The sequence below is a fragment of the Scomber scombrus genome, chromosome 19, assembly GCF_963691925.1.
Source record: "Scomber scombrus chromosome 19, fScoSco1.1, whole genome shotgun sequence".
NCBI lineage: Eukaryota > Metazoa > Chordata > Actinopteri > Scombriformes > Scombridae > Scomber > Scomber scombrus.
The window spans coordinates 8,180,269-8,206,274 of NC_084988.1; the positions used below are offsets into that span (position 1 = coordinate 8,180,269).

Below are 26,006 nucleotides of genomic sequence, written 5' to 3' on the forward strand. Positions count from 1 at the left end.
CTGTAGCACCTATACAAAGGTATATCATAAATATAGTATTTACATTTTAGTGCATTTTGGGCCACTTTAGGAAAAATAATCAAATTTCAGAATAAAAGACATTTGTGGTGACAAATTATTATTTATCTGTAATAGTCATACTTTGTTATCCAGCGGGCCCTAGGCGGACCGGTTCTGGCCCACGTGCCGTATGTTTGACACGCCTGATTTATTGGTCTCTAAAACCCATGTATCCAATATGATTCATTTGGTGATACAGGGTTAAACTGTTTAAAAAAAGCAGCATCTCATTTTATATCCATGATGTTGTCACCACGCTGTCAGCTGCACACGTGGTGGGGGTACGTCACTCCCACTCCGCGCATGCGCCGTGGCTCACTCCGCCCCTCTCCTCTCAGACCAGAATGGCGGCTCTTTTGGAATCGCTCCTGTTGAAGAAAGTGGATGTTAATACGGTCTTAGACTGGCTGAAAAATGTTGAGGTAGGCCTGAAATAACCGAGACCCTAAGTGAGCGAGATATTTGACACGGGCTCGCTTTTGGGTAGCGTGTTATAAGAGATGACATAGCTCATAACTGATTGTAAACAAAACTTTTAGCTGGGCGAGCTAAGTAAAGTTAGCTGTAGTAGCCGCAGGTTGGGATGGAGCTCAGACGCGACGGTAGTTACGCTGTCAACTTTCTTACCAGTCGAGATGTTTGTGTTGCAAGTTAAAACAGATCATAACTTATATTATATAGTTGCGTACCTTTATTATTATCACCTGAAGGGGGCTGTGTGGCTAAGCAGATGTTAGCCAGCGCATTGTTAGCACCGTGAAATGGCTATACTCTGCAGAAATGTCTTGAAGCTTTCCAACCTTCGCAGACCTACTTTGCTGCACTATTTTGGGTTCGTCGTGGACTAAAACTGCAAATTCAATCATAAAATGCGGCATTTGTAACAATTTTGTTTCTCTTCTCAACAGGAGTGCGACAGGCTGGCATTCAGTCAACCTGAAGTGACAGTCCACAAACAAGAATTTGTCCCTTTTCTATTAAACTTTCTGAGAGAGCAGAGCAGTCAGTCTCTAACCCATGGCCCTGCTACACCTGCGAAGACTCCCAGCCGCACCAGGCCTACAGCACAGATACAGGGCTCGTCTGACAGGAGGGGTTGCAAGTCTGCAGGTGGTGGAGGAGCTGGCTCTAGGAGCGCCAGTCGCATCCAGCTGTTTTCTCCTGCGCCCTCTGTGTCCCCTGTAAATGAATGGGATGCTGCCGGTCAGTCAGGCACCCACTGTGTGAGCGGGATCAGTGCTTTCAGCAGCCCCTCCTTTTCTAGTACATGGAGCCCAGCTTCTAGACCTTCGGGCTCCGAGCGCCGGCCTGGCCAGAGGATCAGTCTTGCGGACTACATGGTTTCTCCTCCTGACCTCCAAAACAGCCCAAACTTCCAGTCACAAAAGGGACGCAAGAGGGGCGGTGGTGGCACGGCGGTTGGAGGACAGGGGAGACATGGAGGAGGGCGTGGAGGACATCAGAGTGATGAGTTTGGGAGATGGGAGAGTGGAGGGAGGAGATCGGGTAGAGGAGGAGGAGGATACAGTAGGATAAGCGAGCAGGTTTCACCTCCATCTGTGGGTGAGCTCAATTTCAACAATTTGGAGGATTTCCCCCCTGTTGGGTCATCACCAACTTCTCTTGCGTGAGTCCACACAATTCTTTAACAAAATTCAACGCTGACTTGATCATCTTTTTTCAGATTTGTCATAACAGTGTTGATTGTTCTTCAGGGGAACCAAACCATCTAGACGTATAAACCCGACGCCAGTCAGCGCAGAGCGGCCGAACTCTAAACCAAAGACCTGCTTCACTTCCACCCCATTCAGTAAGGCCTCTAGTCCCCTGTCAGGGCCAGAGGCTCTTGAGGGGTCAATGCCAGCAGGCAGTCCGCTGAGCCTGCAAGAAGAGAGGGAGCTACTGAAGAGGGAGAAGTAAGTGGACAAGCAGAATCACTCATTTGTTTTGACATGAAATTGGCCGCTTGCTTTTCCACGGAGAGTGACACAAATGGGCTAAATGCTTTCTAACTTGCTGTATTGAAATGTAAAGTAAACAAGTTCATAGTCTGTGCACCTTTCTTCTAGCTTCTGTTTTTTTCTGCTCTGACTGCAGCATCACTTTCTTTGCATCTTGGGTTATCTTTGCAGTTTCATCATAAATACTATCTTGGTTTTAGATGTAAGCGAGCCCAGCAGACCTGCTCCCCTCTGCCATCCTCTCTGGACCCATGCACCCCTACCAAGTTAGGGGTTAGGATGGGTTCTAAGGTTACTCCAGACCTGCAGACACCTTCTCCTGAACCATCTAAAGTCACTTTCGCCTTGGATCTGGATCTCCTGGCAGAGCTGTACTGTACCTGCATAACTGGTAAATGACCACTAGGGGGTGTTAATGAGCTAAGTAATCAATAGGTTGAGGATACCATTTTAATAAAGTGAATTTTGAGAAACATGAAACATTCCTGTCTTACAGAAAACCTAGTGCCAAACATTTTCCTGGAGCTTTTCTTTGTGATGCAGTTGCTAACATCTCAGTCTCCTCCCAGTCATGATGATGAACAGGAAAGTTTGTGTGCAGTAAATTCAGGTGATTATTTCTATCTTATGTCACATGAAAAAAGTGTTAATGATTTAGCAGCTTTCATTCAAATTGAAACTGATGCAGCTCCTCTTCTGTTTCTCATTTTCAGATGTTCTGGAGAGATGTTACCTAAGACAAGTACACAACTGTGTGTATTTTGCTGTGAAGGTTCTGGAGAATCTGTTTCAGTGAGTCTCTTTATTTCATGTGTCACAGTTTTCCTCATTTATCACCTCTTCACTAACAGGAATATATTCACTCACAAATGTCTCCTTCCGATTTAGAGACTTTACTCCTTCACTCTAGTTCAGTTGATTCACAGGCTTGTGTGTTTTTGTCTTGTTTCAGGTTGGTCGCTCATTTGGACAAGTGCACCTTGCGGATGCTGGCAGAGAATGAAAGAGTGGCGTCTTTTTCTCCAGATCTCAGGGATCGCTTGACTCAGGCCCAAGACGGAAGCACAGCCAAGGTAAGTGCTTCAAATAAAGGTTATTGTAAAATACTTGAATGCTTGACCCACTAATAACAGCAGCTATTTAAAGGCCTTTAATTGCCAATATTGTTAATATTATTAGTTAATTATATTTTGTATACACCACTTGATTTTGTTTTTAGGATAGTTTGTACATGCAATTCCTTGTAATTTACATTTTCCTTACTGTTCAATGATTTACAGACAATATGATAATGTCATAACCCTTTTTTAATTAATAGGTTTTGTATTCTACCTTCTCTCCTCTAGCTTTCTCCTTCAGCTTCCACTTTCATCCACTCAGTCCCATTCCAGCCCGCTACGGACAACCGCTCCAACTTCAGTAGTGACAAAGCCTTCCACACCTTTAAAAAACAGAGGTATACACAAATCTTTTTGTAGATTTATCCTAAAAGTAAGTAGCTGCTCTATTTCAGATGTGCTCTAGGCTTGGCGTTTGATGAGTTGAGGATTCATAGTTCAAAGCCAAAGTGCTAAACTAGACTTGATCATCAGTAACTAATTTCCATGTAATTTCTGCTCCTTTCTCAGAGATATTTTTTATGAGGTGCTGCGAGAATGGGAGGACTTTCACAAGGAACCAGGATGGACCTTTGATGCTGTTCTCGGGAGTAGGATCAGGCAAGTTTGATCAAGTATTGGAGACTATTTTGCCTCCTTTACCAGATGTAATTTAAAAAAATTATCTACTTATGTAATGTAACTTGATTAAGCTGTACTGTATACATGTTGTGTGTATGTGTGTGTGTTTTTTTTATTTTATTTGTTTTTCTGTTTTTTAGAGGAATGATGAGTCAGCTGACCGCTGCAGGAAACCACTCACATTTTGCCCGTCTGTTCCTGAAGCAGCTTGTTCAGGTAGACTGTGGCACCTCATCCACCCTTTCATAATCATCTTAACATTTTTATTTTTTTATTTTTTTATCTAATAACTTACATTTAAGATTTAAAAAAAAGTCACTAGAAGACATTTTGCTTAAATCAGAAGCACAGTGTATTGCATAATATTGTATAACGGATGACCCCATAAGGTTTTTAATCTGTTGTTTTCTTTAGATGTGTAAAGGCCCCCGTGTTAACAGCTCTCCTGGGGACACCCCTGATGCTGACCTGCTGGGCATGCTGGGAGCCGACAGCGGGCGTTTGAAGCGTCTCGAGGAGCGCCTCATTCAGCCTCAGGGAGTCATTGGCCCTTGCCCTCCTCCATCCTTCCCTGGTCACCAAGAGTTCTTCAGGGACTTCCTGCAGGCAGCTAGTTGGTAGGTCAATACATCCAAAAAATGATCACTGAGTATGTTACATGAAAAATATAAAATTTGCACAGCATCTAAATGTTTGATTTATTTCAGAGCTACTTAACCTAACAGGCCAGTCATTGTCCAATCTCAAATTACAAGGTTTAATCTTTACTCCCTATTTTTCAGTGGTCCAAATTTGCATTGATAATAACTTAGTGTTTTAATAATTACAGTAATTTTATTTTCTCAACAGGTTGATTTTCTTTTGCCAGATGTCCTTTTCAAACCATATTAAATGTTAAATTCTTTGAAAAGTGTAAGCTTTTTTCTATTTATACTGTATGTGTTGTCTTTTTGGGATCTAATAAATCTTTCATACTATGTACCAGCTGTCAGCTGAACCAGCACCTGCAGGACAGCTTGTGCCAGCAGCTCCTTCAGCTGGATGAGGTGTCCATCCTGAGCCCTCCTGCTTCAGTTGGGGAGGGAGAGGAGGAGGGAGATGGGGACATGGAGCAGCAGGTACTGTGCTAGAATCAAACAAGCAGATATTACTGAAATGTGAACTTGTCCTGTGTCTGCCTTTTACTTATATGTGCCATGTCTGTAGACCAAAGTAGATTTATTTAATATTAGTTACAATATTTCAGCATGAGTTATCAATAAAATATAACTTTGCAGATTCAGAAAATGCTAATCTGTCCCCTTTTTATCCACCTCATCAGGATGACAAGCAGCGATTCACCTCAGTGCTGCTCCTTGCTCGTCTTCTGGCTAAGTTTTTGGGATTCATTTCTTTTCTGCCTTACCAAACATCTGACAGACCATCCAGGGAGATTCAGGAGGCTGCTATAGCTCTGCGCAGTAAGGTGGGGTAAAAAACTTGATAAAATAACATACTACAGCTTCTGTTTTGAAATACTAACATGAGAGGTCTTGTGCTCTCTCGGATCTACAGAGTGTTCCTGTGCTGGATGTGTGTGCTGTGCTGAGTAACAGTGTGCGGAGGAGGCGAACCATCCTGACTGTACCCTGGCTTGTGGAGTTCCTCTCCATGCTGGATTTTGTTGGTCCTCTGCTGCTCTGCTACAGGACTGCTTTGGGCACATTGCTTCTCCTGTACAGGTATGTTTCAACCCTGTGAAGCACCTGAGGTTGTTTTTTCCCTCTGTTTTTGTCTTAAAAGTGCAAAAGTATGAATCATCACTCTGATAGACTTTTAAACTTTAAATAACCAACATGAAAATTAAAGTAAAAATCAGAAACCTCTATTTGAACAACCTCAGGCAAACAAACACTTTCTTCTTTCTTTTTTATTCATGTTTGACTTCTTCTTGTTAATTATGGCTAAACGTGGCTTGTTTGCTTATAGGAAAATGCTGCTGGGCAGATGTGGAGAAATTTGTTACCTGAACAAGCTGCTAATGGTGTCTGTGTTGGGATGGCTCTTCCAGGTAAAACACAACTTCTTTAGATATTATTTGTTTATTAAATATCATGGTATAATGTGAGCAGCAGAACACAGCTGGTTGTATCTTTGAGAATCATATTTGTTATGTAATTTTACTTAATGTGTTTTAATTGTGTAGATTCCAGTCATTCCTGAAGACATTTTCTTCACCAGTGAGTTTACTGAGGTAGCAAAGCTTGAGGACAGCAACACAACTACTACTGGACTTGTAAGTGAAATATTCATTCCAGTCGGTATTCATCCAAAAAAATTCCCACAGCTGTTTTTTCACTCCTACTGACATTTCTCGTATTACTTTTTTTAGGACTGCATTCTTCTGGTGGATCAGCAGCTTCTCTATACATGTTGTCCATTTCTTGGTGAGTGGAAATGTTGTTTGATGTTGCTTCAGGGATTAATGGTGCAGATTTACATTTACTTTTTTTTTTTCTCCAAGTAGCTGTAAAAGGCAGCCAAGCTGGAGAGCTTAGATTCAGTTTTGTCCTTATGTAATCACAACAAATGAGCCATTGAGCTGTTGATCAATGTTCTGTCTTGTTTTCATTTCTCCAGGTGAGTTTCGTAAGCTCCTCGCTGCCTTTGTGTCTGGAAGCGCAGCCAAGAGTGGAGGAATAATTCGCAAAATTACTCCCACTTCTGCTGAGCTTAAAGATACACCGAGTGCCAACAGGTCACAGCAGAAACTGCAGGTGAGAAAACAGGAGATGTAGTAAATTGAATTGTCTGAATGAGTTTTTAAACCAAACTCTCAAATGTAACAATTCTCCCTTTTGTAAAGGTCGACCTGGAGCAAGCTTTCTTTCATAACCAGCCGCCGTCCTTGCGTCGTACTGTGGAGTTTGTAGCTGAGCGGGTCGGATCCAATGCTGTCAAGCATATGAAGTTAGTATCACAGTGCTGGCAGGTGGTTGAGTCTGAGAACTGCACATAATCAGTCATAAATATCTAAATTTCCAAGTCATAGATTTCCAAATTAGCTGTAACTTTCACGTTTCTTTATTTCATTTTTACCAGCCGTCCACTAAATTACCTTTTAGAATTGAAAAGGACTTGTAGAATAGCAGGTAATCAGCCTGCAACTGTGGTTGGTTGCCTACCTAAGTGGCTAGTAGAAAAAGCAAGTGTTCAGGAATTGGTGTGAATTTACCACATACATTTTTTTAGATGTGTGTATCAAGAGTCTGTTTTTAACAGTACTAAAACTGAACTGGAGAGTACGTATGTTTTTTTGTTTGTGTGTGTATTTAAATGTATCTGGGCTTCTTTAACAGGGCCACATTAGTGAGTGAGTTAGTGGAGAGAGGTGAGAAGATGCTGAGAGATGGACTGCAATCGCCAAACCCGAACCCATCAAAACTGAATGACTCTATCTGTGCCCAGCTGTGTGACACAGGCTTGGAGGCCTTGGCAAGAGCTACCAGGTACAACAGCAAAGTAACCTGCAAAACTGTCTTTGTCCAAGTCTACTGATTTAATAGGTTGTTTTTTAATAGCCTGTATACTGTACATGTATTAATGAAGGACCATTTGATTCTGTGTAGTAATTTGTACTTTATGATCATTTCTGTTTTATGTTATTCTTCAGATTTTGCTGTGAGAAGAGTCCTGAAGCTATAAGAATTCTGCTCCCTGATGAGACCTCCCCCGCTGTAAGTCCTGTTAAAATCACTCTGCAAAAATATTAAATTATGTACAGTAATGTCAACAACAACAAAAATACTAACCTGTCCTTTACAGAGCGATTCAATCACATACACATAGATTTCTTTTAAGAGGGGAGGAAAAAATACACATTAAACCTAAAGTGTGAGTGTGTTGTGTATCTCTCTGCAGGTCCTGACCACATCTGAAAACATAACCAAACGTCTTGCAACAGAAAAAGCCTGCAGCTGGCTCTCTGGCAACATTACAGGTAGATGGGTGAAGCACACAAATATGTTTTCTACATATTTTTACTCCTTTGAATTTAACTCTGTCTTCTAGTCTTCCTGCAACCTGCAACAATTAGTCAACTGAATTAATTAGCAGCCATTTTGATAATTAATACTTTTGAGGCATTTTTAAAGGAAAAAAAAAAATACTGCTTTAATAATGGTTCATGCCTTGAAGAAGGCGTCTAACCAAAAGCTGGCTAATTAAAGATCCTTGCACAGATTTGAGTATGCAGATGCTATTTTCATTTACTTCAAAGACATTAAAAAGAAAAGTTCTGGCTCTGGCTCCTCAAATGTAAATATGTTCTGGTTTATTTGATCCTCTGTGATATTAAATTTATTATTTTTTGGTTGTGGATTGTTGGTTAGGACAGAAGAGATTTTTTGATTCCATTTTGGGCTTTGGGAAACAGTCTTTTACCATTTTTTTGGTATTTTATAGACCAAACAACTAATCTAGAAAATAATCAGATTCATCGATAAGGAAAATAATCCTTAGTGTTTTTCGACCCTTTTAGTCAGCCAACCTTTTGTATTCTTGTTTCAAGTATTTGATTTGTAATTTTAAACCACATATACTGCATTGACTGTGATGAATTATGTATGTTTAGCAGTAGCTAATGTACATTACATTACATTTCAAAATGTAACAGTGTGACATGCTTTGGAAGAATTGTAAAACATACCATGTTAAACTTTATATACAGTGTATTCAGATCCCTTCAATTTTTTTTCACACTGTTATGTTGCAGCCTTATGCTTAAATGGGAAAGGGAGAAACTGAAATACCATATTGACATAAGTATTCAGACCCTTAACTCAGTCCTTAGTTGGAGATACTTTTGGCAGCGATTACAGCCTCAAGTCTTGTCAGGTGTGACGCGACAAGCTTTGCACACCTGGATTTGGGGATTTTCTGCCAGTCTGCTCTCTGGCTACATTCAGCTTTCCCCTCAACCCTGACCAGTCCTCAGGTCCCTGCTGCTGAAATACTCCCCCACAGCATAAAAGTCATGGCATGATGTTTAGAATTGAGGCCAAACAGTTCAATCTTGTTTTCATCAGACCAGAGAATCTTGTTTCTCATACAATCTGAGAGTCCTTTAGGTGCTTTTTTCTGCAAACTCCAAGCACACTTTCCTGCGTCTTTCACTGAAGAGAGGTTTCCATCTGGCCACTCTGACATAAAACCCACATTGGTGGAGCGTTTCAGGGATGCTTCTCCATCTTCACACAGGATCTCTGGAGGTCAGCCAGAGTGACCATCAGGTTCTTCGTCACCTCTTTTACCAAGGCCCTTCTCCCCCCGATTGTAAAGTTTGGCAGTGGGGGGGCAGCAAGAGTCACGGTTGTTCCAAATTTCTGCACTGTAGGTTTCACATGCACAGTATTTTTGCAGGTGGGTTGTACTGTGTTCATTCAATTGTGAAATGACTTTTTCTGCTCCCTCAAACAATGTAAGGATGAATAATATGTAGCGAACATGCAAAAACATGTAGATGATTCTTTTAAAGGAGTGAACCGCAGAGATTTCTGGGCTGTTGGGATCATGTTACAGAACATTGTTGCCATTGTTGAGGAAAAGAAAAAAGAAACCAGTGCCGTGATGAAAGGTTCCCTTAGGACATCCACCTAAGATTTCCTTTGTATTTTCTCACCTTCTCACATCAGCGCTGATAAGACGAGAGTGGAAGAGCAGGTACGATCGCGTGGTGAAGGCTCTGGGTAGCCCAGTGGCTGCAGACTCTGGTGACGTGGGGGGAGCTGTGGTTGAGCTGGAACAGTCAACTACCCCTAAGAGAAAGCAAGGAAGTGAGAGAGTGACCTCCTGCCCTCCAGACTGCAACCACAGCGCCTCTCTGCCTTCTGACGTCCTCATTATGATGAAGGTACACATTCATACACATTAACATTTTATTAAGTTACTGGAGAAGTTGGTGGACCATTTGGTTTAGATCATTTTTTCTTTATGAGTTTTTGTTTTGGACAGTGTTGAATCACCAGCTTGCCTCACTCAAATGTTGAAAAGAAATCCAAAGAACCAACTGAATTTACGTTCCTTTTTTAATAAAGGAGTTGTTGAGCATCGCAGTTGGCCCCAGGACTGACGAGGAGCTGCCAACTGACTCTCAGATCAGAACGCTGCTTCAGAGAGTGGGAGACACACTGGCCTGCAGAAAGGTATACCAACTACAACAGTGGTGTAAAATGTATTGATTTTTCCCCCCCAGTATTGATCATATTCTGTTTCTTTTATCTTCACACTTAGTTCTCAACTGTGGTGTCAGAGCAGATGCTTCTGAACTCGACTGTTCTACTGGCCTGCAAGCTTGGTAAGGCTTGGTCATAAAGCTCTTAATTACAAGATCTTTATAACATGTGGAATTTGCTTTATTTTGTTATTATTAGGTACATAAATCATTTTGTTATTCAAATTGTGCCTTGCTGCTCAAATGCAAACAACATGTTAATTTCATTTTAGTTGACATACTGTACCTTGTAAAAGACCTGAATGACTGTGTTTCTGTGTGTGTGCTCAGTTTCTGCAGAGCTGCCGGTGCTGTCTCTGGCAGAGTGCAGCAGAGGTGGCGAGGTTGTTGTGGGTCCTGGTTCAGGGTCAGAGCCTCCTGTCAGAGCACTGCTGGAGCAGCTTGCTGAGCTGTGGGAGAGAGACTTTTGTTGCTCTGCCCCCTTCCACCTGCTCTTCACCCCAATCACTGTCACTGCTGTGCTGAAGGCCACTGACACTGAGGTACTTCTACTACAGCTAACACTATTCCTATTCCTACCTTTCCTACCGGTGTTTATAGGCTCTTCTCCACAACTACCAAGACACTGTTTCTAGATATAATCATTAACCTCTACTGACTCATTAGAAAATGTATGTTTATCATGGATTTACAATGACAGGTGTGCAAATTGTTCTTTTCTCATTTAGAGCTGAACAAACCATGTTGCATATTCTGTGTACAAAGCATATCATATGAAACTTGAGTTTGTCTTTGTTTTATTTCGGTGTGTGTACTCAAAATTAGCTTTTGATCACGTTAATTATTTTCATTTTCAATTTTATTTTTTCATGTATTCCACACTGCAGATATTTCAGTTTTACTTTAATATGTCTCGCCCCATTTAACCAATACAGATTATATGTCTTGTTAAAATCCTTTGTTAGATTTCCAGTTTTGTCTGACTTCTGAAAGTTGTTTTACTCTGATTATTGACCTTTTCCTTTTTTTCTGTCTTTGTCATTTTAGTCGAACAACTACCTGTTCTTGGTTAAACAGCTGGTTGAAAGAGGAGTTTTGGGCGAGGAGGAGGTCATATCTCATTGGAAGAAGCTAACAAACCTAGCCGTGCCAGCGGTGAGAGTTCAATGAATTCATCGTCATACATTCTTTGGAAAATACTAGGGCTGCAACTATTATTTTTCTTCTTGATTAATATGCTGGTTATTTTCTTGATTAATTGTTTTGTCAGTAAGTAGTATAAAAATGTCTGTTATAATTTCCCAGGGTCCAAGATGATGTCTTCAAACATATTGTTTTGTCCAACCAACATTCCAAAACCCCAAATATGCAGTTTACCGTCATGTCTGAGAAGCTAAAACCAGATATCTTCTGCTATTTTTGCTCTAAAAAGTGACTAAAACAATGAATCAGTTATCAAACTAGTTGCCGATATTGCTCGACTTATTGTAGCTCCAGAAATAAGTCTTCTGTCTTTGTACTAGTGATTTGACCACGTTGACAGTTTCCCTCTCCCTCCTTCCTCTCTCATTTCTGTGTCATTTCAGGAGCTGATGGAGAAATTTCAGCTGCAGTCACAGAGTATTAAACCTTCTTTGCCTCTGGCTGAAATACAAAGCCACATGGACATGCTGCAGGTGTCACAACATACAGTAGAGGGAGCTACATGACAATAAGACTACCCTCTATCCCCGAGCATCTTCTGTGTGATCGCCAGTGTTTTATGTCACATCTATCAGTGTGATGCTCAAAGGAAAGACAGTTCTGGGTGACTCCTTGTTGTTGACCATTTTTCGAGTTGCCATCTCTGCAAAGGCCATCAAAGCGGTTCCATAGCCAGCCTCTGCTAGCTTCTTGCAACTTTTGATCTCTACTGTACCTGTGAAGTGAAGCAGCCTTTCATGAATTTCTCTGCTCTTTTGCTAAAGTGCTGATGAGTACCAGAAAACCCTGACAGGCCCAGTTATAGTAGCGAGGGACCACAGCATCTCATACTTTTAGATCTGTGAAATCATCCTGCAAGCAATCCTGGATAGATAATTGTGTCAAATTGGAAATAGTACTAAAACAAGCATTTCAAACAGTCAAGATCATAGCAGGTAATTAGAAAAGCCAGTGAAAGGGTCTGCATCAAGATGGGCATTCATAATTTTAGTCACCCAGGGCATAAACTTGGTAAGTAAAGTGTTACTTTAAGGCCTTGGCTTATCAAAACATACAACAAATACTGTGTTACAATTGTGACTCTTCCTCTTAAATTCTACCAGACAAGCCATAGTTTAAAGTTTTAGAGACACTGCTTTAGACATTTGCCAAAAAACTTAACTGAATAAATGTGGGCAGTTTTTTAGACCCAACGGAGATAACAAATGTCTTCATTTTAATATAGCACTTTCACACACTGCCTATGACCGCAACTACTAGTGATTGCATGTTTATTTCATGAATGCAAGACTGCATTTGTGATCGTTTCTGTTCATGTTGAACAAGCACCGTATTCTCTGCTGCTTTTAAATGAAAAAGATTTTTTTATTTTGCGAGAAATTTGAAATGATAATAATAAAGATGTATTCTGCTTTAGTGTCTATGGTGTATTGTCATATTTGTTATATGTTAGTAGTTGGAAAAATCACTTTGTGTTGTTTAAATAAGTATAAGACACAGTTTAACTCTTTAAAAGTGTGGACATTTAAACAGTGGTATCTACTATGTAAGTACATTTACTCAAGTACTTTATTTGAATATTTCCAATTTATGCTACTTTGTACTTCTACTTAATTGCAGATTCTGATAAAAGTATTGTATTTTTTATTCAGTATACATGTTAAAGGATTTAACAAATCTGTCTTAAAGATGTAACACTCCGGTGCCCAAATGAACACTAAAGTAGGTTTTTCTTGCCATAATCATTCCTCCTGTTCATACTGACCATTAGAAGATCTCTTTATAATGCACTTAAATATCAGTAATGGGGACCAAAATCCAGTCGTCGTGTGCAAAAATGTATTTAAAAGTTTATCTATAGCTAATGTGAAGCTTCAGCCATCCAAATTACTCAATTCAAGTCGATATCTTGAAAGCTTTGTCTTTTTAGCACCAAATTCCCTCTTTTTGTTACTATACTTCCCCAACAGCTCAAGGGGGAAATACAAAGAGGGAAGTTGATGCTTAAAATACTGCAAATGTGACATATTCATTTAAATGACACACGGACTGCTGAAGCCTCATATTTAAGCTTCAGAGTTATGTTTAATTTCTTTTTTTGCACAAAATGACTACATGGACACTGGATTTTTGGCCCACATCACTTACAATGAAAGCACATATGGCATCTTTGATTAGCCAGTATGAAAAGGAGGAATGATTACAGGAAAATCTCTTTTAAGTGTTAATATGGACACTTGGCTGCAAGAAAAGTTGTGAACTCGTCCTTTACGTTGACCTCATTAAAAAGTATGTACATGTCAATGAATCAGTGTTAATATTCCCAATAATATGATAAATACAACAATGTTGCACGGTGCATACTTTAAGCACATTTTGCATCCAATACTCATAGATACACTTCTACTTAAGGCACTGAAGGCAGGACTTCATTTTCTCATTATGGTACCACAACTTTCAGTCAGTTAAAGTATTTAAAGTAAAACATCTCAACACTTCTTCCACCACTGGATTTGAATAATAACATAAATGCAAAAAAGGGGGGGGAATTTGAATATGGCTCAGTAGGAGGGGTATATCCAGCTGCATCTCACCCCGCCCCTCCCTGCCCCTTTCAGTCCAGCAGGAAGTTTCACTCCTCGGGGAGACTTTAGGAGAAGAGACGCGGGGCGGTCGGACCCTCCACCAGCCGGCAGAGATGGCTTGAGAGGCGGATAGCAGGACGGTTTCTCTCCGCTTCAAGTTTCTCTCTCGGTTAATAATAGGAGTAATGCGCTATATGCTCACTTAAAATGGGTAACGTGTTTATATGGCCAGCTCCGAGTTACTCAGCTGCTGTTTTTTGTGCGTAAAATCTTCCGAGAGGTGATCATGGCAAATGTTAAAGTTGCTGTCCGAGTCCGTCCTCTCAACGAAAGGTAAGTTTAACACTAATTGTTGTGAAATAAAACTTTAAAATTTAGCTCATTTAAATGAAACGAGGTCGCCAGTAAATGAGCATTATTAGGCTACTAGAGCTCTGTGTCTCACTTTAAATCTGAACTATTGGGGATTTGGCTGCAGCTTGTTGCTAATAACATACCCCAAAACATTAATGTACACTCCTTCAGCTGCCTTCCTTATTAATTAACACTTTTGTTCTTGTTGCTTTTTGTCGTTTTCTTGCGTTAAAAAAGGTTGCGCTAAGTTAGCTATTGTTAGTTAGCTGGTGTTAAAAAGTGGAACAAGTGGTGCACATGGTGAGTAATGACAACTGTGGCTGTCAGTAGTGTTGACTGACTAAGCTACACTGTGGAGTAATGTGCTATAAGCAGCTGTAGGTTTGGTATTTTAAGACAGCAACTATCAGACTAATGGGCTTCATATTTAGAAATGAATTATTGATACAAATCAGTGTAGATGCCTGTATGTGTTGGGCTGCACCTAACATGAATTAGTAGTAGTATTTTAACCCTTACATATTGTTCAGGGACAAATCTGACCCATTTTTGACATTTGACAGCTGTAAAAAACACCCCAAATGTCCTTTACTTAATTTAATGACTTTTCCCTAAAGTTGACCTGTTGACATGACTTTTTGTTAAATGAATAGTTAATAGTTTTAATAAGATAGTAGTTGTGAGGATTTCTTTGTTTATGATGTAGCAGTGAAGACTGATGGCTTTAATGGTACATATACAATAAACCCCACAGTTCTTGTAATTTTCAGTTTCAATGAAATACATTTAACTAATTATTGCTATGTTATATTTTCATGTCTTAGGTAAAATAGGAGGTAATTTTTCTCAAAAAATGAGTGTTGTAAAACCTAAAAAATACACTCTATCTGTTCTCTGAAACATTAATCCAGGTCCAAGTTTGTCTATTGATGCATTTTAAATAGATCTGTGGTTCAAAATTTGGTTTAGACACTTTTTATGAGGGGAACAAACTGTGACGTTGTAGATTATGAACAGTATGTGAGGGTTAAATCCTAAACTAACCTTAACTGAGATGCATCGATACTGATATCGAATATTGGTCTGATACTGACTCAAGTATCACGATAATGGACCAATCTGTCATTGGATACCATTATTTTAATAAATAGCTCTTCAGTTGTGAGCATCATTTCATTTGTATCTCTGTAATCAAACCTGATTTTGCCTTGCACATAAAATAATGATGCCAGTCTCTTGCACATACTGAGGCATTCAGCTTGTTAATTTAACACTGGTATCGAATTGGTAATTGATATCGGCGATACCTAAAGCACAGGTAATGGTAAGGGGATCGAAAAAGTTAATAAATAAATAAATAAGTTAATTGGTTAGTTTTAGTAGTTAATTTTAGTGTCCCAATGTTTTATCTCAAAGTGGCAAAAAAAACCTGAAAACTATAAATCCATTGACATCCAGTTTTAGTTTAATTAGTCGATTTCTTGATAAGTTGAGCGACAGAAAATTAATTAGCCACTATTATGTGATCTGATTGATACTTTGATTCATTTTTCAAGCTTAAATGCCAAACATTTGCTGGTTCCTGCTTCTCAAAACTGAGGATATGCTGCTTTTCTTTGTCTTGTATGATAGTAAACTTAAACATAACTGGGTTTTTCTCTACAAGCAAAACAAATAGTTGGGAAAAGTAAAAATTGGCCTATTAATGGTTAATAAAAGATACTTTTTAGTAGCAGCCCTCTGAATTTCTATCAGTTTGCCCAAGTTTGAAGCTCTATGATGTTTTTACTCCAAGTGAAATATTATGAGTCATGATTTTTTTATGGCTGTACTGTGCTATGAAAAGGAAATAGAAATCTTGTGCAGCCTGACATATTTGGTATCTTTTGAAACATTTGGATTACCATTTAATATGTTTTTTAAAGGTTGGTTTGGTTTGAACAATGCTCGCCTGTACAGCATGATTGATTAAGCAGGCTTTAGGAGCTACATTTCATAATACTAAACATACTAAACAAGGGGAAAGGAGACAGACTAAACAAATGTTTGGTTTACTTTTAACTGTTCTTTTAAATGAGAGGCTTTTATGATTGAAAAAAAAAAAAGTTTCCCCCCTATTTTACAGTCTTGTAAAATCTGCTATTGAAGTAGCAATGTAACTCAGGGAGGTTGCACTGTACCCTTTTACATTAGGAGGCAAATTGCTGCAGTATGTTAAATAACAGGTCTTCTAGGTCTGGGGGATATAAGTACACACAGTATAAATGCTACAGTAGTTCATGAATTATATGGGACTCCTGCCTGCAGGATGTTTTGCAGGGGTGCTTAATGTGAAGGCCACCACAGCACCATAACAAAGCATTATTCAAGCTATGAAGAGCCTGGACAATGAATCTTTCAAACTAGTCTTCCTGGTGTTTTGCATGACAAAAGAATTTCTTATACCTAATGTTCACTGTCATGCAAATCAGTGCTTCCAGATTGTGATAGTCCTACTGTCCTCTTTCCTGTTTTTTTTTTTCAAATTTAAAGGACGTATTTCATGTCCTTTACCTCCATATTTTGAATAAGTGCCTGCTGTGTAACATAGATAACATTAATACCGTCGCCCCCGGTCAGCTGCATTCCTCATTTGCCTCGCCATAGAAGTGTGTTTCTCTTTGTTTTAGTGAACTAAAATGACAGGATTCAATGGGACTCATCCTCATCCTGAGAGCGCAGACGTCCGCTTCTCACATGTGCGAGAAACATGTCAGCCCGTTTGTGAAATTGCTCCTCTTAAAAGTTTGTATCAAAACATGTGAAGAGAGGTTTACCATGTTCCACTTCTGGCCTTCTTCTCTCTTTCATGCTGGTTAGAAAGAGAGAGAGAGAGACTTGAGTGTGGTTTTTTTTTGGGTTGGGCCACCACTGCGGGGTTGGCAAAATGAGTCCCGCGTGGTGAAGCGCAGGGAGTGCTGACGATTACAAACAGCCGCCTCGTCCTAACCCCCCCCCACACACACACACACACACACAACCTACCACGGAGACTGAGCCTTTGCAGCAATACAAGCAGCAGTCGCCATCATCATTATCGCTCCTGGAGATTGAAATCCTCTCAGCTCCGTGTTGTGATTGCCTCCAGTTTCTCATGTGTTGCATCAGATGTGCTCCACATCCAGCGGTCCAGCTGCTGAAGCACGCACGGCTGAGCTGACCTTGTTTAAAGACCTCATACAAACACACACACACACACACACACACACACACACACACACACACACACACACACACACACACACACACACACACACACACACACACACACACTCACACTCACAACAATCGCGCGCACACACACACTCCCAGCATTGTGGAAACAACTCAAGCTGCCTCATCAGAAGATGTCTCCGGAGACTATGGGTCTGTTTTCATTTTGAATCTGAAACTGGTCAGTGGGACTTACAACTCTTGTGTGTGGCAATTTCATGGCTCACACACACACACACACACACACACACACACACACACACACAAACTAACGCTCTTACAAAGATTCATTGTTGTAACTGTCATGTGACGGCCTCAAGTCAAGTGGAGCTAGCCTAAATTTATGTGGACATCCCCTCAGCTATATCTGCATCAGCAAAAGAGGATTTTAAACCCGTCTCAGTCTGTAGGTAGAGTGTTGAATCCAAAGTGAAGCCTTTGTTAAATCTCTGCAGGGCCTGAATCTGAATGTGGGATTGTGGGTATTGTGCATCATTTCATAGATTCCCGCAAATCTAACGCTCATAATGTGGGAAATTCCTGCACACATTCACAGCGATGGCTAATAATAATCAGCCAAAGTCTGCGTCGGTGTGGAAAGCGGGAGGATTGAGTGGAAACACTGCATCAGAAGGACCAACTTCCAGCCTGAAAACGCATTTGTCACACTCTCGCTCCTCCTCTTTCTACAAGGCTACTACCTCCTCTACTGTTGCAGCATCTCTTGCTAGCATATACAGACTAGCTGCTGTGGCTCAAGAGGTAGAGCAGTCGTCCACCAATTGGAAGATTAGAGGTTCGATTCCCAGCTCCTCCATGTCGATGTGTCCTTGGGCAAGATACTTAACCCCAAATTGCTCCCGATGCTGTGCCAATGTGTGTGAATGGTTAGTTTTCCTCCTGATGAGCAGGTTGGCACCCTGTGTGGTAGCACCTGTCATCAGTGTATGAATGTGTGTGAATGAGACATGTAAAAGCGCTTTGAGTGGTCAAAAAGCTAGAACAGCACTATAGTACAGTCCATTTTCAATGATATGAAATTCTTGAAAGGCTTGCAATCATTGACTGCTGGCTGAAATGTAACAGGAAACAGAAAAGACAATTACAATCGACAGCGCCAGTGATGTCAATGTTAACAATGTTAATCTTTAAGATCCTCAGACAGGTAACAGTAACATCACTAAGGTGAAGCAGCAGTCTAAAGATAAGTTTTAGGCTGGGTGGCTCAGAATATGTTACCAAGTCAGCAAAGATGTGAATGTGGATTCAGCACAACACAGAATTAAAACTCAATTCAGAAATTCACTGAGGCCAAATTAGGCATGTGTGTTTGTTTGTAATTACCATGAAACAGTCAGAAAAAAGTTATTATTATTTTTAAGTTATTTTTCTCATTCACTGCTCTCTCAATACCTTCCCTTTGCTCTCTTCATTCACTCCTTGGCTCTGATCAGTCTGAACACCGACTATGTTTGGCAACCACAGCGTGACGTCGGCTGACTCTGATTCAGCTTTCTCGCTTCAGGCCGCTGCAGTGCCCCCCTGCAGCCTAAAAGCACTACCTTTCAAATCAAATGAATGAGAGGACTGGCGTTTTTACCGCAGTACCTGATTTGGAGTGAATTCAGCCAAATACAAACCTCACCAATCTTATGCTCTCTTCAAAGCTTGACTCTCCCCAAGAGTTTTTTTATTTTTTTTTATTTTTTTTAACAAAGTTGTTATTAAGTGGAAAGAGATAAAGTGGAGGAGATAGAATAGAGCATGGAGACTAGAGAGAAGAGGGAGCCACAAAAAGAAAGAGAAATGACACTGATGCAAAGAGATGACCTCTAAGAGAGGAGAAGGAAAAAGAGACAACAAGTTATAGCAATTTATACGGTTCATAGAATCCCTTAAATCGAAGGACAGCGACAAAATGCAATCTAAGGCGAGCATAGGACGAGTAAGACCTGCAGTAAAGCTCACAAGTAGTATCACCCCAAAAAAAGGCTATAAATCCTACTTTATGTGAAGCGCTTAAGTAGAGAATTTGCCCATTTTGAAAAATGAATTTCAGGCTCAGCTCTGTGTGGTTTGCGTCGAAATCACTGATCAGTACTGATGACTCCTTTTTTAATGTGGATGTTGACTGAAGCGATCGTTCTCTTCTTGCCTACACAGGGAGAGTGCGGACAGAGGGAGGATAGCGGTTCAGGTGGAGGATAAGTTTATGAGGATCCAAAATGTCAAGGTGAGTATTTCAAGTTTTTCAACTCCTTTGCAAGTTATGCCAAATATTGAGACTACTCTTGTGCATGTTTTTGTTCGTACAGAGTATCCATCACACAGTAACAGGATGTTTACAGCTTTCCATCAGCCTCTTCCTGTTTGATGTCACTGTTGTTTATTATATTTTGGGGCTCAGGCACACATGAACTGAGAGACCCCTCCTGTCAAACACACAGAGTCTTACACTCTGCACACCAGCACAGAAACGCAACGGCCAAATTCTTCAAACGCTTGAAGAGGCTGACTTTCTCTAAACCCTTTTTGGATGGATTTGACCCTCCAAAAACATTAAAAGTAAAAAAAACAAACTATACACAGTAGATTTGGTACTGAATTAGGTAAAGAGGGAACCTGGCTCTGCTTTCAAAGAGCAGAGAGAGTTTTTTTCTACAGTTTTTACACTAAAAACGTGTAAATGTGGAGAATTTTTCAATAAATATGGGTGAAACACTAAAAATAAATGTGTATCAGCTGCACACACATGTTTTTATAAAGTTGAAATATTTCCATTTTTGTTTATTCTGGATCACATTAGGAGAGGTCATCAAATGTCAGGCTAAAAGTAAAAAAAATATTGGATGGTGTTTAACCGTTCTGCAAATGTGAAAAAGGGTCAAATTTGTCCCTGAACAGTATGTAAGTGTTTAAGGAAATAATTGGAAATAATGATAATATGAGCTACATAGTCTGTAAGCTGATAGTTCCTTTAAGTTACCAACCTGCTGTTTGAGATGGCTGAAAAGACTCATTTGATTGGTTGAGCCCCATTGCCTGCAGACAGGCTGTTGCTGTGTCTACGTTTCATACTATTACTATTTTTCTTTTATGTGGATATTTGTATCGGGTGGAGATGGATAATGGAGATGATAAAACATGCCGAGCATCATTGTGTATTTGAATAACATGAACCAGAACGGCCCTTGTTGAAGATCATATTTCAAAGTGTCCGTCTCCAGTGTTTATAAGTGATTTATACATACAAAAAGATAAAGAAGTTCAGCTTGAAATCTGTTTCCGAACTCACATTTGGCTCCTACCTTGCCACATATATATGAAGGACTTTGTTAATCAGACTGTTAGGTATCGAATCGCCTCTTTTGTTTACAGTTTGACCGAATGCAGACATGTAGAGGAGAAGTTAGGGCGGGGGAGGAGAGAATCTGTTACAAATGATGTGACAGAGACAAACCACATATGGCCTCCCTCTGCAATGGAAAAGGATCAGGACTGCGAGGCTCTTACTGGTCTAGTGGGAATAATTATTTTTGGAAAATGGGACAGTTTTGAGGACCTGAGAATGAGAGAAAAAAGGGTGGGTTTTTAAGGACAGTAAACATAAGGCTAACAGCAACTAATACAAGCTACAAAGACCTACTGAACTGATTTTTTTTAAAAGTGTGAAACAGGAAAAATACACTAGCCAAGTTAGATCTCTCCATATCTTGACTATTTGTAAAACACCCTTCCCCTCATGATTGGAGCTCTGGGAGCAGAGAGAGTTGCATGTGGTCAGTGTTGCTCTTGGCTAATCCCTCACACTACACGGCCATTGTCTAATTTCATCACAAGGTTTAGGGGTTAAATAATCACGCTTTCAGGCCGGCCAATTGCCGTACACAAATTGACGGTCAGAGCTTAGTTAAGCGCTAACCCTGCTGTCGGAGAAAGGAAAAGTTATTTACATAGATGATTGTTTGGAGTCATAAATGAAGTGACATGGAAGCATAAAAGTAGACTGCCCTTTTGTAGGCAGTCCTCTTCAGTCAGAGGGACCTTTTGAGTAAGATATTAAATCCTTATTGGCTCCAAATGTGCCATTTTTGCAACTCACCATGAACTCACCAGATGAAAGCATAGTACCCTGATTTTGCCTCAACTTGTCCACTGCAGTGGAGTTTGATAGCAAAATTAAATCAGGTGAGTAACACATTATCCAGTAAATGTGCTCAGAATAACATCGCAACAGCTAAACACTCAAAATTGGCAGTAATGTAAAAGAAGAGCTCGGTGACTTTGACAATTATAATGTTTTGGTGTAAATAAACCTCCTCAACAAGTGCAAGGGATATCATTTAGGGTGTTTTATTTAAAAAATATACAGGAGCAGATAAAATGCAGCTCATGTGGGTTTAAACTTTAAAGACTAAAACAACCAAATAAGTACAGAAAATTGTTACTGTAATGCTGTGATTGTGTGTCAACCTCAATCCCCGGCTCTGTCAACATCATAGAAGGGAAACATTAACGTGCCAGCCTTGATAGACCATGATTGAATGCAGCGAAAATAACATGTTGTGCTTTACCACAATCATACGCACGTGCCAATGCTCACAAAACATGTTGTTTACTAGACTAAGCATTATTTAGTCTTACATAAATATATGGGGAAAGAGAGAGGTTTAGGTAAAGTGGGTGGCATTTATTACAAGAAAAAGCTCCCGAAGTACACCGAACATCACTGAACAGAGATGGGTCTTAAAGAGATGCCTTAGATGCCATTTTCCACAGTGCGACCCGTCGTGCTTAGGCAAGACCAAATGCTGCTGTGCTGTCTCTCCTCAGCTCAGCATTCACTCTCAGTAAGCAGAAAGGTGTTCAGCGGTTAATGCACTGAAGCAAATAAGACTGGATAAGGAGTGAATGCAGCGCTAATGAATGGAAACAGCATGCTGGCAAATCCACACCAAAGCACATCCCATAAACAAAAGCTGTAGTACCTTGCCTTTATTGATAGGCGTGTGTGTGTGTGTGTGTGTGTGTGTGTGTGTGTGTGTGTGTGTGTGTGTGTGTGTGTGTGTGTGTGTGTGTGTGTGTGTGTGTGTGTGTGTGTGTGTGTGTGTGTGTGTGTGTGTGTGTGTGTGTGTGTGTGTGTGTGTGTGTGTGTGTGTGTGTAGGGTCTATTTCTTTTTCCTTTGGTTATTAAATACATGCACAGATTCTCCCAGTATAAAGTGTGTTATGCAGTGTAGTACGGTTTATTTATTGTGCTTGGTAAATTGCAAAAAATTAAATCTTGCTTCTCTTGTTTCTTTTCCAAAGCTCGATGGACGTACGGACAGCATTGTGGATTCCAGGGAGAAGCTCCTGGAGTTTCGTTTTGACTACTGCTACTGGTCGGTGGACCCTGTAGACCCTCACTATGCTTCGCAGGAGGAGGTAACGACCTGACTCCTTAACTTTTGTTTATGTGAACTGGAATATCCAGCTATTAACCTCACTCCACTGTAATCAAGACAGTATTCAAATGATAGGTCTTTAACATGGTTTGCTCACCGTAGAACATGTACTCTCATCATATCCCCACTTTAAGCTGAAGAAGGTCTCCACAGTATGTTATAAAATCAGAGTTTGGGTCAATGTCCATATGTTTTAGTCAAATTTAAAGTGGTTAAAATTTGAAAATAAACCTATGAATAACTTGCACACATTCTTTTTTTGTGGACCCAGCATAACATTTCTGCTTTTAATCCATTTTGAGAGAATATATTAGAGGGGGTTGCATCTGGGGAATCATGTGAATCAGGAACCATTTATAACAAGTAATTTTTTGTGTAAGTACACTTAAATACACTGCAGGTGGATAAAATATTTAATATATATCATTCTTTTGTAGTTACACCATTTGACATTTTCAGAAGCATTCAGTTTTACTTTTGGTACCAACAAACCAACACAAAAATATACATTTGAATTGCTCATCCAGCCAACTCACTCACTGACCCATTTACATCCAGTACTCAGCCTCAAACCCTGTATCGTTCAAAGCCCTACTGTACTTCAAACTTGTGGCTCAGTGGAAATTTAGCAAAAACAAACAGTTCTTTGACAGATTTCTGTCACAGATATACACGAGATTGAGATAGGAGAGCCGGCACAAACAGATGGTTCTCCTCGAGTAACAAATCACCATATTTGGATTGCCCTAAAGAGAAAGATCTGTTTACACATGTCAGTTGAATTAGTCAGTGTTATGTCCTTTTTGTAATAGATGAACATGTGACTATTTTGCTACTAGCTTTTTCTAGTAGCTGGTTTGACACATTTGCACATGGGAGCTACCTTTTTTTTTTGACGCCGTGCTCCCTCTGCCCTCGTGTGGGTGGAGACTGTGTTTGTGTGTGCATGCGTGATGCAGACGCCGGCCACAAGTTGACACTGGGCAAACACAATCTCCGTACCAAGAAAAGAATCCAGAGGAAATGCTCTCCTCGTAGACTAACCACAACACGACGGGCGTGTGTGTTGTGTGTACGTTTTTTTGATTTTTTTCTACACAGATGGCCACTCTAGGGATATGATATCGACTCCATCTGTTACCCAGAAGCCTCTTTGCTTCAAACATGGCATGGCTTGAGTCTGCTTACTTTTCATGTTGTGGCTGCGATTGGGTGATTAGATATCTTTTGTGTTGCTGTGATTGGAGGGTGTTGCTGGAATCTGAGAAGAGCTCGCCATCGAGAGGAAGTGGTGCCTGATTCCATTACAGGAAATCTGCCTAAAAAAACATGTTCATTTAGAGTGAAATACAATTTGTACTTATGAGTTTGTATTCCAATTAATCTTTTATTGTTCAACACAATAACTGCACCCTTTAATTTACAGTTAGTCCACTTTTCTCTATCCTCTATCCACTGGGGGTTCCCTCCTTCCCTCTGCCTGTCTCTCCTCGTGTCAGAGCTGTCTTTGTATGTGTTCAAGAAAGACATGGCTGTGATGACGGCCTACACACAGCACAGAGCAACAGACAACACAGCACTTCTTCCTCTCTCCTCTTTTTTTTTTTTCTCTTTCTCTCTCTCTCTGGCTCTGGCTGCTTCAGTCCTCAGCAGAATTGTGTCCAGTCACAGTGGCCTGGTTGCCACAAGACATTCCTCTGTTGACCCGGGGTGGGCGAAAGGACACCAGCGAAGGACAGATCCGCTGTTTTTAAAAAAATCTGACCTCTTTTCCCGGCCTCTTAACAAAGAATCTGCTAGGATGACCACGTCAGCCCTTCACTTATCACGCATCAGTTGAAAAATATTTGAATCTTTCTCTGGTGGATCTAAAGAGACAGCGCCTGATCTAAAGAGCAGAAAATACTCCTTAATATGGCGTACTGTTATGTTTGTGTTGCAGGGTAGGAAGCAAGACTAATGGAGCAGAGCGGCAGGTGGACTCAATAATTTAAGAGCCACTTTAACTATTTTACCAGACAGATTGCTTTTGAGAACAATAAGAGTCTGTGTAAGTGGCTGTTTTGGATAGGCAGATTTGTTAAACAACTGAAACTTTGCAACAGTGTTGGAGCTTAGTGTTTATTTCCCACGCTGCTGTGTCGCCTCATTTCACTCAGTGGCGGTATATTATGGTAATTTCTCTAAAGCGAGGTTATGGATTTAGTTTCCAACCACATTTATTTTAAACAGTCTCCAACTTAACGAGTTGATGCTGATACTTTCTCATGGTTTCTATTCTCAAAATACATTTTAGCATGCTTTTACTTTTTTTTTTAGAGCAGGAATAGGGACTTGCTCTAAATTCTTCTTACTCTGTAGTCCCCATGAGACTATCTGAGCCTGTGTGTGGGGGGGCTGGGGAGATGAGACAAGGGGAAACTGCTGGATGTTAACTCATGCTTTTCCAGTCTTACGTTATCCCACCACACCCAAAGCCTGTCAGTGACTGGCCTGTGCCCCCCCTCCTCACGCCTGCTCTCTGCACTGTCTACATGTCCATGCATCACTGATAGTTTACACCAGATACTTGTGGGGGGTTTCTTACCGCTGACAGCTCCCCACATGGAAAGACAAGTTGTATCTTTGCATGAAAAACTGTTTCTAGAAGAAGGTTGAGCAGAGAAGAAAGGCTCTGCCAGGTGGACAGAGGTAGGACTTTGGAAGAGAAACATAATCTATAATAGGTGCCAGCTGTTGCAGGAGAGAGTTGAGACTATTTGTCTGAAGGCTGACTTTGTTTTGGGTTAACATATCTGGCTAATAAATAGCATCCCAGCCTATTAGCACAAGATTAACACAATATTATGAGTTTGCATAGAGAGACTGGGGAATGTCAAGAGAAACTAATTAAGAGACTGGGAGAAAGTGGGAATGTGAATTCCACGGGTGGAGGAGTAAGCGGAGGTGGAGGGGAAATGGGCAGGGGGTCCACTTTGCCCCTGCATCCCCCATCTCTTGCCTGCCAAACTCCCAGCTGCCTCAATAAGTAGTTTTTCGCAGTTAAATTTCAGTGCAAAGACGTCACTGCTGAGATTTCGGCTCTGAGCACAATGCTGTTTTTTTATTGGCAAATGGAGTCTGCATGCTGGGGTTTTTCCTCCTCCTCCTCTCCCTCTGTTTTCTCCTCCTCCTCCTCTTCTGTCTCTCTGTCG

The 26,006-nt window shown here is 40.5% G+C and overlaps 2 protein-coding genes across 2 annotated transcripts in view; both read left to right on the forward strand.

Moving 5' to 3' along the window:
- The first annotated feature begins 392 nt into the window (after positions 1-392).
- cdan1 (codanin 1) lies at positions 393-12,595 on the forward strand. Its single transcript, XM_062439993.1, has 28 exons — positions 393-482; positions 969-1,687; positions 1,776-1,976; positions 2,222-2,412; positions 2,518-2,631; positions 2,735-2,813; positions 2,974-3,094; positions 3,368-3,477; positions 3,650-3,739; positions 3,901-3,976; positions 4,175-4,377; positions 4,746-4,878; positions 5,082-5,225; positions 5,315-5,481; positions 5,729-5,810; positions 5,946-6,035; positions 6,132-6,186; positions 6,380-6,516; positions 6,606-6,709; positions 7,099-7,248; positions 7,413-7,476; positions 7,661-7,739; positions 9,433-9,650; positions 9,835-9,942; positions 10,031-10,094; positions 10,302-10,513; positions 11,019-11,126; positions 11,558-12,595. The coding sequence occupies exons 1-28, from the start codon at positions 405-407 to the stop codon at positions 11,678-11,680; spliced, it is 4,020 nt and encodes a 1,339-aa protein (XP_062295977.1). The 5' UTR covers positions 393-404; the 3' UTR covers positions 11,681-12,595.
- Positions 12,596-13,846: 1,251 nt separating this feature from the next.
- LOC134001275 (stAR-related lipid transfer protein 9-like) overlaps positions 13,847-26,006 on the forward strand; it is a 40,150-nt gene continuing 27,990 nt past the window's right edge. Inside the window, exons 1-3 of the mRNA XM_062440843.1 lie at positions 13,847-14,092; positions 19,529-19,598; positions 22,676-22,792. Of these exons, the coding sequence (XP_062296827.1) occupies positions 14,046-14,092; positions 19,529-19,598; positions 22,676-22,792 (234 nt within the window). The 5' untranslated portion in view covers positions 13,847-14,045. The remainder of the gene's footprint in view (positions 14,093-19,528; positions 19,599-22,675; positions 22,793-26,006) is intronic.

Excerpts from the sequence above, each read along its gene's own strand:
- cdan1 (XM_062439993.1), top strand. The coding sequence starts at position 405 with ATGGCGGCTCTTTTGGAATCGCTCCTGTTGAAGAAAGTGGATGTTAAT. Across the intron at positions 1,977-2,221 it reads GAGCTACTGAAGAGGGAGAA|ATGTAAGCGAGCCCAGCAGA; the intron begins GTAAGTGGACAA and ends TCTTGGTTTTAG. Across the intron at positions 6,710-7,098 it reads AATGCTGTCAAGCATATGAA|GGCCACATTAGTGAGTGAGT; the intron begins GTTAGTATCACA and ends CTTCTTTAACAG.